Source organism: Ovis aries, chromosome 1, assembly GCF_016772045.2.
Source record: "Ovis aries strain OAR_USU_Benz2616 breed Rambouillet chromosome 1, ARS-UI_Ramb_v3.0, whole genome shotgun sequence".
In the NCBI taxonomy this organism is placed as follows: domain Eukaryota; kingdom Metazoa; phylum Chordata; class Mammalia; order Artiodactyla; family Bovidae; genus Ovis; species Ovis aries.
The window spans coordinates 139,451,845-139,463,978 of record NC_056054.1 but is presented as its reverse complement, the minus strand read 5'-3'; the positions used below and the strand labels follow the sequence as shown (position 1 = coordinate 139,463,978).

The 12,134-nt window shown below is 37.6% G+C and overlaps 1 protein-coding gene across 1 annotated transcript in view; it reads right to left on the bottom strand.

Annotated features, from left to right (window-relative positions):
* The window catches only part of TMPRSS15 (transmembrane serine protease 15), a 156,076-nt gene that overhangs the window by 60,171 nt on the left and 83,771 nt on the right, over nt 1-12,134 (bottom strand). Inside the window, exons 15-17 of the mRNA XM_042230017.2 lie at nt 9,237-9,326; nt 3,468-3,593; nt 1,213-1,353 (exon numbers count right to left, since the gene is read on the bottom strand). Coding sequence (XP_042085951.1) covers nt 1,213-1,353; nt 3,468-3,593; nt 9,237-9,326 — 357 coding nt within the window. The remainder of the gene's footprint in view (nt 1-1,212; nt 1,354-3,467; nt 3,594-9,236; nt 9,327-12,134) is intronic.

Sequence of the window (12,134 nt, the reverse complement as noted above, 5' to 3'; positions counted from 1 at the left end):
CAGGTCCAGAGGATAGATAAGCTACAGGTCATTTTTCACATTTGCAGTAATGTTCAAAGCACACAACTTTCTGGGATGAGGTCTAGGTTGTGAGTAGAGGAACAGATATTTGTACAGATGATTCTAGTATTAGAGAATAGGCCAGACGATGATCAATACTACAATCCTACCTCTTTTCTAGACATTCTAATTAAAGACATACTGACCACAATTTTCTATGGAAGGGAAATGTAGATGTAGGAAGCCATGTGTATTCTGTCTTCCTGACATAGTTCCACCTAGAGAACCACTAAGTGGTGGGGCAGAGGTATTTTAAGAAATCATAGTTCAGGGGCGCAGCAGGACATAAAAATTATCTTCAGACCACTGAATGCAGAGTTAAATCTCACCTATATGAATGAAAATATCTGTATCTGTATCTACAGCTATATCTACATCACTCCATGATGAGCAGGCAGGTCACGATTTTGTTTTTCCTGCTGATTATGTCATGGGTGTAACATAGGGTAAGAAGGTTGTGAAAAGTGTGAAGTTAAAGTGTTTGCTGCTCAGTCCTGTCTGACTCTAGGAAATCCCATGGACTGTAGCCTGCCAGGCTCCTCTGTCCATGGGATTCTCCAGGCAAGAATACTGGAGTGGGTTGCCATTCCCTTTTCCAGGGGACCTTCCTGACCCAGTGATCCAACCTGGTTCTCCTGCATTGAAGGCAGACTCTACCATCTGAGCCACCAAAAAGGTTGTGCATTCCAGCAAATATCAGCATTAAATTCCTTCTGCCTTCATGGCTGTGCCTTTTTACACTGTCTCCAAGAAGTTAATGTTAATTTTTTAATTGGATGTTGTTGGCATTCAAACAGCTCATTTGCTTGTTTCCCTGCTGTTCTCTGAAAATGTTCTTGGCAAAAGGAATGTTATGGACAATCTTCCTTCCTCACAGTGCCAAGAAGCCCCCTTTACAGTTTAAAATGGCCCTCTTCAGATACAAGATGCACAACTCTTTACATAGCAGAGAAGTGCGAACCCCTGTGGATTCCTGCTTTAAGCAAAGTCAACTAGTGGTTAATCAGGTATAAAGGAAGGAAGAAATTCTCTTTTAAGATGAGGAAAAAGGAACGAATGACCTAGAATGCAAACACTGAAATTAAATTCTGGCTGTTTCTATTGTTTGGCTCCAAAACTTATAAGGCAGCATGTAATCCCACACCTACTTACCTGGAATCCCCAAGCCATAGCCAGTAGTGAAATTTGCTTTAAATCCCCGTTTTACCAACATATCATCAGTGATAAAAAGCACAGTCATTTGGTTCGTGGTTGAGAACACATCCTTTACTGGACCAGGGCCTGTGTACACAGCTGCTCCCAAAGAAAATGGGATAATTAGTGAGATAATAATTTGTCTCTAGAAGGAAATGTACCCTTTTTCTGAATTCTGTCCCCCAGACATATGCAACATGCAGTGTGGCTTGCTCAAGAAGCACCCACAGGTAGGTAAATGTGTACATTCTCTTATATTCTAGACACTGCTTCTAAGAAAGCCAACTTCTCTGTTGATCTTTTCCAGTATTACTTAAGGTTTCTGCAGCTCTAGAACTGTAATGATGAAATTACTCATAATATTGTCTAACTTAGCACCAGTACTATTCAAAGCTCATGCTACCCCAGAAAATTATTTGCCTGCTTTTAAAGACCTTTATAAAATAATGGAGATTATAAATAAGTTTTTACAATTTTTGACTCAATAAATTTAGTCTGAATTTTTATCTTAATAACTCAAATGCCTTTTTAATAAATTTTTGTTTAAAATTCATTTGCTATTTTTTTAATAAATTGAATCACTAACCTTATCTGAAAGATATATTAGAGACAGATAACGTAGTCCTAAATGATAGTATTCAATTTTCCCCCCTCTAATCTCTAGGGCTACAGGGTTTCATAAACAATAAAATCCTCTTGGTAACCTTTTCCTTCTCCAGGAGATCTTCCCAACCCAAGGATCAAACTCAGGTCTCCCGCATTGCAGGAAGATTATTTACCAGCTGAGCCACAAAGGTAGCCCTGTTAAAAAGTACTGGCTTCAGTTAATTTAAAAATACATTCATTGCGTTAAATATTTTATATATTGGAATACTTGAAAGTGATTCTGTATCAAAAGAGCTTCTTGCTGATAAATTTGAAAACAATGATTATGAGATCCTTTTGGAATTCTTATTTACTTTTCAATGATTGATGGAAACACTAAGAGGTGAAATGATAAAAACTGATTATCCTTCGATCACAAGAACAGAAATTTTTATTATAATGACAACATAAAGTGAAAATGGAAAAACTACTCAAGATGCATTTATAACTGTATTGAAAGTTAAACTTGAAGTTCCTCAGTTCTTGTTGGTACAAGGCACTGTTGTCCACTGAGACTTTCATTGTTATTTGTTTTGTGTGTGGCTCTCCTCTCCCAGGAGGCTTTTGAGAGTCAGACATGACTGAGCACACACACAGAGCGCAGTTAGATAAAACACTTCTGAAAAGTGTGCTGTTTTGCATGACTTATCAAGAGACACTTCTTTCTTAAAAGTTGGTAGTAGTTTAATAGCTATTAGCCATTCTATTTCATAGAATTTTATTATATTAAAAGGTATTTATGATCTAGGTATAATAACTTCTCGAATAGTACAGTTTTCCTCCATGTCTATTAAAAATTAGTGATCAATACATGATTGGGAATAATCAATTTGATCAATTTTTGACTCATTCTCAGGTATTTATATAGAAGAAGCTAGTACTAGAGACACAGTCAAAGTAATAGTGAAACACAAAGTAAATATCACTTCAAAATTTTGCATAATAAACATAACTGATCCTTCAGTTTGAAATGAAATAAACTGTATTATAATAGTTATCTTTGGACATGCAATGTATACAAAATGCATAGAATAGAAAACTGCATAATGGATGTTCTTGGCTTTTAGTCTCTAAAGTATAATGCTTATTATAGTAAGTTAGTATCACTAGGACCTGCTGACTCAAAACTATGAATCTTGATATTCCAAGAAGTCTCAAGAATATTTTTCTGTCATCGTTGTGAACACTCCCCATATTGGAAATGCCACATACAATTTGATGTGTTATTTTACTCTTGTGTTTTCACTTTGCTCTTTGTAAAAACGTGACTATATGTATTGAGAAATTCTCTCTCCATGGGCTTCCTTAGTAGCTCAGCTGGCAAAGAAGCCCCCTGCAATATGGGAGACCTGGGTTCAGTCTCTGGGTTGGGAAGATCCTCTGGAGAAGGGAGCAGCTGCCCGCTCCAGTATTCTTGCCTGGAGAATTCCATGAACAGAGGAGCCTAGCAGGCTACAGTCCATGGGGTGGCAAAGAGCTGGACATGAATGAACCACTGTCACTTTCATTTTCCCTCTCCATTACTCTCTCTTGAGTCATACAACTTTCACAATAAACTGGAGACTTACCTAAGAACAAGGAATCATCTCCTTCACCATCTCTGATTTCAACTACATCTGCAATATTTTCCAGGTCAAATTCTTGAAAGTGAAGCTGAATATTTTTTCCCTCTTGTGCATTTAAATTCCAAACACCTTAAAAGTAATAAATAATAAAGTTAGTTTAAATATACGTCTTTTGATTTCTCTTACTTCAACCTTCTGAGAATTTCAAACCACTTTCAAAAATCTTTTCTTCATTTTATAAAACTAATATTCCAAACTATTTGTCTGTGTGAAGAAATATTTCATCTATTCTAGAATACTTATAGTAAAATTTCAACTAAATTTGAGATCATTTATTCTAATTGAATTTATTTTATTCATATAAATGAAATACCTTCATCAAAGCTTGCAAATAGCCTTTTACTCCTACAATCTAAAACATATGAACATTAAAAGATATGAATATTCTATTATTATTTATTTTATTTCCAAGATTAAATGTAGAGGAAATGAGGTAATTACAACGTAATTTGTAGGGCAACTAAACTTTAATATTTCTTTAAGTAAATGTTGCTGTTATTTATATATGTTATATGATGACAGTTCGTTTTGAAACAAAACAAAAAAAAATATTTACAGCCTTAGTATCAGGAATCCCTGGTGGCACAGCAGTAAAGACACTGCCTGTCAAAGCAGGAGTTCAATCAGACAGTCACTTCAGTTGCTCAGTCGTGTCCAACTCTTTGCGATCCCATGAATTGCAGCACGCCAGGCCTCCCTGTCCATCACCAACTCCCAGAGTTCACTCAAACTCACGTCCATTGAGTCAGTGATCACATCCAGCCATCTCATCCTCTGTCATCCCCTTCTCCTCCTGCCCCCAATCCCTCCCAGCATCAGAGTCTTTTCCAATGAGTCAGCTCTTTACATGAGGTGGCCAAAGTACTGGAGTTTCAGCTTTAGCATCATTCCTTCCAAAAGAACACCCAGGGCTGATCTCCTTTAGAATGGATCTCCTTGCAGTCCAAAGGACTCTCAGGAGTCTTCTCCAATACCACAGTTCAAAAGCATCAACTCTTCAGCACTCAGCTTTCTTCACAGTCCTACTCTCACATCCGTATATGACCACTGGAAAAACCTAGTCATAGCCTTGACTAGATGGAGCTTTGTTGGCAAAGTAATGTCTCTGCTTTTGAATATGCTATCTAGGTTGGTCATAACTTTCCTCCCAAGGAGTAAGCGTCTTTTAATTTCATGGCTGCAATCACCATCTGCAGTGATTTTGGAGCCCCAAAAGACAAAGTCTGCCACTGTTTCCACTGTTTCCCCATCTATTTCCCATGAAGTGATGGGACTGGATGCCATGATCTTTGTTTTCTGGATATTGAACTTTAAGCCAACTTTTTCACTCTCCTCTTTCACTTTCATCAAGAAGCTTTTTAATTCCTCTTCACTTTCTGCAGTTCAATTCCAGAGTTGGGAAGACTCCCTGGAGAAGGGAATTGCCACCCACTCCAATATTCTTGCCTGGGAAATCCCATGGACAGAGGAGCCTGGGGAACTATTAGTCCATGGGGTCCAAAAAGAATTGGACCTGACTTAGTGACTAAGTCAGCAGTGGCCACAGGACTGGAAAAGTTCAGTTTTCATTCCAATCCCAAAGAAAGGCAATGCCAAAGAATGCTCAGACTACCACACAATTGCACTCATCTCACATGCTAATAAAGTGATGCTTAAAATTCTCCAAGCCATGCTTCAGCAATACGTGAACTATGAACTTCCAGATATTCAAGCTGGTTTTAGAAAAGGCAGAGGAAACAGACATCAAATTGCCAACATCCATTGGATTATCAAAAAAGCAAGAGAATTCCAGAAAAACATCTATTTCTGCTTTACTGACTATGCCAAAGCCTTTGACTGTGTGGATCACAATTAACTGTGGAAAATTCTTCATGAGATGGGAATACCAGACCACCTGACCTGCCTCGTGAGAAATCTGTATACAGGTCAGGAAGCAACAGTTAGAACTGGACATGGAACAGCAGCCTGGTTCCAAATAGGAAAAGGAATATGTCAAGGCTGTACATTGTCACCCTGCTTATTTAACTTATGTGCAGAGTACATCATGAGAAACGCTGGGCTGGGAGAAACACAGCTGGAATCGAGATTGCCAGGAGAAATATCAATAACCCTAGATATGCAGATGACACCATCCTTATGGCAGAAAGTGAAGAAGAACTAAAGAGCCTATTGATGAAAGTGAAAGAGGAGAGCGAAAAAGTTGGCTTAAAGCTCAACATTCATAAAACTAAGATCATGGCATCCGGTCCCATCACTTCATGCAAATAGTTGGGGAAATAGTGGAAACAGTGGTTGCCTTTATTTTTCTGGGTTCCAAAATCACTGCAGATGGTGATTGCAGCCATGAAATTAAAAGATGCTTACTCATTGGAAATAAAGTTATGACCAACCTAGACAGCATATTAAAAAGCAGAGACATTACTTTGTCAACAAAGATCCATCTAGTCAAGCCTATGGTTTTTCCAGTGACCATGTATGGATGTGAGAGTTGGACTATAAAGAAAGCTGAGCGCCGGAGAACTGATGCTTTTAAACTGTGGTGTTGGAGAAGACTCCTGAGAGTCCCTTGACTGCAAGGAGATCCAACCCATCCATTCTGAAGGAGTTCAGCCCTGGGTGTTCTTTGGAGGGAATGATGCTAAAGCTGAAGCTCCAGTACTTTTGCCACCTCATATGAAGAGTTGACTCATTGGGAAAAGACTCTGATGCTGGGAGGGATTGGGGGCGGGAGGAGAAGGGGACGACAGAGGATGAGATGGCTGGATGGCATCACTGACTCGATGGATGTTAGTCTGAGTGAACTCTCGGAGATGGTGATGGACAGGGAGGCCTAGCATGCTGCGATTCATGGGGTCGCAAAGAGTCGGACACGACTGAGCGACTGAACTGAACTGAACTGAACTGAACTGAACTAGTGACGAAACCATCACCACCAACGTTGTGTCAGTAAACACTCCTTGTGTATTATTGACTATTTAAATGATTTAGTCTTTAGATTTTGCTCCTGAATTTTTCTTCATTCTACATGAATTTCTCATTCACTCTTAAGGAAGTCATTTCACTGACATAGTAATGGACCTCTAAATTATCTTCTACATTTTCTTGAGAAGTAGATCCAGTTATCCAATATTTACTGTGTATAAACGTAAGTATCTCAAACTGAACAAGTAATAAAGGGAACACACAGTGATCTCTTTCCCCAACTCATTCCTCTTTTCCTTCTTCCTATTAGTGAATAGTACCACTAATCATCCACTCACAGTTTTCTCCACCAGAAGCCTCCTCATCTTCCTCCTCTCTCCTCCCATATACAATCAATTACCAAGGCTGCCAATACTAGCTCCTATATCCTTGGGATCCCATTGCCTTCTCAGTCTCCAATGCCACTATCTAAGTTCAAGTCACTGTTATTTTTCATCTCCTAATTCGTGAGGCTAATTGCTCCCTTTCAACCAGTCTCTGATCCCGCAATAGAATTTGTTGTTGCTCAGTCACCACATAGTGTCCAACTCTATGCAACCCCATGGACTGCAATACAAAAGGACGGATCCATCTAACACGCAAACTTGATTTTATCACTATTTTCCTGTAAGCCATTGAAAGTCTTCTCAGTGTTCTCAGAATAAAATTCAAACTGCTTAATATGGTGTGAGATAACTTCACATTTCATTTTCATTTGTTATCATTACTTAATTTTGCTTGAAGATTTAAGAAAAAAATCAAGATCTTCTACTTCTGAACTTTTGTATGTTAAATACTTCTTATGTTCCTACACAGCCTCCTGTCTTTGCCCTTATTACAAACAAAGCCTTAGGCATTGTGTGATGCCTGACAACTTATCTGAATCCTAATCTAGACTGAATTGTTTGTTTCTCCTTTACCTACTTCAGTACCTAACAAATAAAGCACTCAAAAAAGATTTCATGTATAAGTTAATAAATTTAATAAATGTCTCCAAATTATTCTTTCAATGTTCCACTTATTTTTGGATACTTTTACATCATTACTTTGTACAAATGATAATGTACAAATCATATTTTTACATTATTACTTTGTACAAATGTTTAAAAGATAGTTTTATGCTAAGTAGAGATGATAATCTCTGGTTCCCCATACAAGTCAAATTAGATTAATGGTTGTTTATTTTTTTAATCAGATATCTCCCTATAATAGTGACTCTATTATCCTATCAAAATGATATGATCTCTGGATCATTTGAAGGAAGAAACACTGACATTTTCTAATAACATGTTTTTCACTGTCATTGGGGTATTTTTTCACTGGTAGAATTTTCCATTTAGATTGGTGGTGCTATCAGGGGCCATGGAAGGCAGGGGAAGAACATGTCTGTTTCTCAAAATACTAGTGCGGAATCTTTGGAGGGATGGGCCATGGAATCTTCATCTTTAACACTAACAATCTCTGTGCAGTTCTAATGAGTGTCTCTATTTAGGACTAATGACCTAGATATAAGCTTTATCTGGTTTTATCTTACAAGCCTCTTCTCTCTAGGCTTAGAATTTTTTAGTATCCTTCATATTAGTTCATCCTCTATCCCTGGTGGCTCAGGTGATAAAGAATCTGCCTTAAATGCAGGAGACCTGGGCTTGATCCCTGGGTGGGGAAGATTCCCTGGAGAAAGGAATGGCAATCCACCCCAGTATTCTTGCCTGGAGAATTCCATGGGCAGAGGAGTCTGGTGGGGTTGCAAAGAGTCAGACATGACAGAGAGACTAATACTTTCACTTTATATTGGGATTTTAATCACTGCCAGCTTTATTCTCTTTAATCTGTAGTTTATATATATATATATATATGGATGAGTCCCTTTGCTGTCCACCTGAAACTATCACAACATTGCTAACTGGCTATATGCCAATACAAAATAAAATGTATAATAAATTAAAAAAAAAAAAGAAATTGTGGAGGCCAGAAATAGTGAAACACTATTTATAAAGTGCTTTGAAAACAAAACAGAAAACTATCAACCCAGAATCGTTTAATCAACAAATGTATCCTTCAACAATGAAAATTGAATAAAACCATTTTCAAAAGAAAGAAAATTAAGAGAATTCATTGCCAGTGGACCTGCTTTAAAAGAAATGTTAAAGAAAGTCCATAGGGGTAAAAAAAAAATGATAGCAGAGGGGACCCTGGAATGCCAAGAAAGAAGTAAAAGTAACAGAAATGGTAATATCTGAGCAAATAGAATAATTTTGTTCACCTTTTACACTTGTTAAAATATGTATAAATAAATAGCATTTAACATTGGGGAAAAAAATGTGGGTGTCACAATTGGCTCTTTGCTTTATGTACTTTCCACTGATCTTATACTATGTAACTCAACCTTGTTATACACAAGATAAACAATATATGCATAATCAAGGAGGCTGGTATCTGGAATAAGGCTACTACCTCTTTTACTTATTTTTTTAAATAGGAGAATTATCATAATATCACCTGCTTTAAAGAATTATTGTAAGAACTGACTAAAATAAGTTATATTAAGCACTAGTGCTGTGACTGGCATAAAATAAATGCTAAAAATGTTAGTCATTAATCATTATTCTTCTCACCATATTAAGTGATTTCGTAGCTGGAGTAGTTGTATCCAGATATAGCAAATTTATAATCTAGTTTGCTGTGTCAAGGGGAGAATCTAACTTTGGTATATACATTTGTTTTCCATGATCTGGAAAAGAAATGACTCACAGAAAGCCTGATTAGCGTAGTTGTTTGGGAAGTTTATAGACGTGAATGTTGTATTTGGCTCCCACAGTTCATGAGGCCCTCCACAGTCCGCTGAAAAGGAAAGCAATGAAAAATCATTAGTAACATAATATTTATTTCAGAGCTGTAATACTATATGCCAGCAAATTTCCAATTTTATTTCTTGGAATACTGGTTTTGGCAGATACATTTTAGAGCTTGTATAAGGGAAAATATAGGCTAACAGGTTTCTTTACTGAAGAATTTCTCAAACCCTTATATATTTTTATGCTCTTTGTGATTCCCCAAGAAGGCATAATAGTGTTCTGCATTTTCCAAAATTATCTGGGCAAGGAAACAATTTTGACAAGCATCTTTTATAGGTAGTCTTCATGAAATAAAGTATCAATTCCTTGCTTTAGAAAAAATAGATGAATCTTTGTAATGGAACAAACACAGTATATGCCTCTCTCTTATGAGAAGGACTAGTAAATAACTAATCCTATCATTTCTTGTTTCTTCTTCTTTTTTTCCTACTTTTCTTTAGTAGAGACTTTTCACCATTTTGTATACTGTATTGAGGCGTTTGATGGTCAAGAAAGGGAGACAAACACAATTGCTACTTTCTAAATAGTTACCGTAGATTGTCTAGGAGTGAAGTTGGGACTGAACTAAGCACAAATTTATAAGAAAAAACAGCACCGATCTTCCAATTACGAGTATGATGGTTCAAGTAGGTAAACTAACTTTTTGAAGTGTGTAACCTACTTTATATTTATTTATCTTGCCTATTAGACCATTCTAAAGTAATGTAAAACCAGTTCTTACTTTTTAATATCATATTATATTTAAGATCAAAAGAATAAAAGTAACCTAAAGAAAAGAATCTAGAGAATCAAGATAAGTATGTATTTTCCTATTATTAAAGCAGATGATAATGATATGGCTGTGTACTTAGTCACTCAGTCATGTCCGACTCTTTGCAACCCCATGAACTGTAGCCTGCCAGGCTCCTCTGTTCATGGCGATTCTTCAGGCAGGAATACTGGAGTGGGTTGCCGTGACCACCTCCAGGGGATACTCCCAACCCAGGGATTGAACCTAGGTCTCCCACACTGCAGGCAGATTCTTTACTGCCTGAGCTACCAGTGAAGAGGAAGAATACTGGGGTGGGCAGCCTAGCCCTACTCCAGCAGATCTTCCTGACCCAGGAATCCAATCAGAGTCTCCTGCATTGCAGGTAGATTCTTTACAAGCTGAGCAACCAGGGGAGCCTGATAAGGGTACATTTACTCCCAATAACATACGTCAGATTAGAGAAGGGAAAATTAAATGTCTCTACATCTACAGCAGTGCCTTCTATCAGACACTCTTGTTTAATCCCTCTTCCACATGTCATCTGCCTTATTTATGTGAATCCTTCCAATTTATGTGCATTTTTCAAGCTTGTAGGTAATAATGTTCTTTGATTTGGGTTTTGTGATATGCACAGTGGGACAGAAACAGTTACTGTGGCTCTAACTAGTATCATTGCCAATATATCCTGTTCTGTTAGGTGATAGGGCTTGGCCTAACTTATATGAACTCCTGGGACTGGCTTATCCAGAAACAGATGAGTTCAGCAGGAATAATAAAATCTTTCTAAAAACTCATTGCTTGCACATGGTCCATGCACATTGTCTCATCTGGAGAGAGAACACGGTGTGCAAAAGGAAGATGTGTTGTAGCTGGTGGAGTAAAACGGTTTCTCTGTGTTAGTTTCTCATCTTTTTGAGACTGGGTCTTCTCATATATAAACTAGATATATATTAGAGATTTTCAAGGTTGTTGTAAAAATCAGAAATAATTTGTGAAAAATGCCTGGCACATTCAGTACTGATTTTCAATGCACCTCTGGGAAATAGGTAATTACTATGACTATTTCAGTTTTAAATGGGCAATCTAGACTTTGGAGGTATTCCATTAATTGCTAATGCTTTGCTCATTCAGTTAGTGTCAAGGCTTCAACTCAGTGAACCTCAAGCTCATCTCACAGTATGTTACTGTCTCCTATTGGGTTGATTAAATGGAATCATTTTAACCACCTGGTCCAAACCATAGGCAGGGTTTAGACTGCATCTCAGTAAATGGCACTTGATGGGTAGGTGACAAGGAGAAGGAGGACAGATGGGAAGTTGGATGAGATCTCTAAAAAGTAAAGTCAATGATGACCAGATATAGAAGGAAGAAAGCAGAGTATACAGGGTGCTGAAGAAGACATTGGAACCAAAGAAAATGGTAATTCAGAACAAGGGCAATTTCTTAAGAAAGTGGTAATTCAGAACTAGGGCAGTTTCTCCACTGAGAAACGCTGAAGAAACTTCGAGCTCCCAGGCATTTGTCCCTTGGAGGCAAATCATCTCCTTGATTGTGTGACTTGCTGTCTTGCAAAGATCCTGAAAAGGGATCCACTACAACCGCTCAACTCTTCCCCACATACAGTGCCTGTAATTTTCTATAATTCTAAGTGCCTTGAAGTTCTTCCTTCAATCATCTAGGAAATTGATGGAAAGGGAGAACGTAACTACAAGGACAAAAGTAACACGGCAGATTGAAGAAGGATGGTGGGGGAGGGAGGAAGCCAGCTCTTTCTACTTTGTAAGTGTAGCCATACCCAGTGTGGTGACTAGGGATGCTGCTGTTTAAACATCATTCTCATTTTCTCTTCAAGGAACAGGAAAATTTCTAAATTGTATACTAATACAGTAAATGGTCAAAATTTTGGAGAATGCATTACATGTTCACCTCTCTGAACACTTGACAGTACGTTATATTATATGTAGATGAGTACATAGGACTTAAATACACGATCAGAACTAAAATGCTGTTAAGTGTATTGTTAAGTCTGTCAGGGCAGGCAGT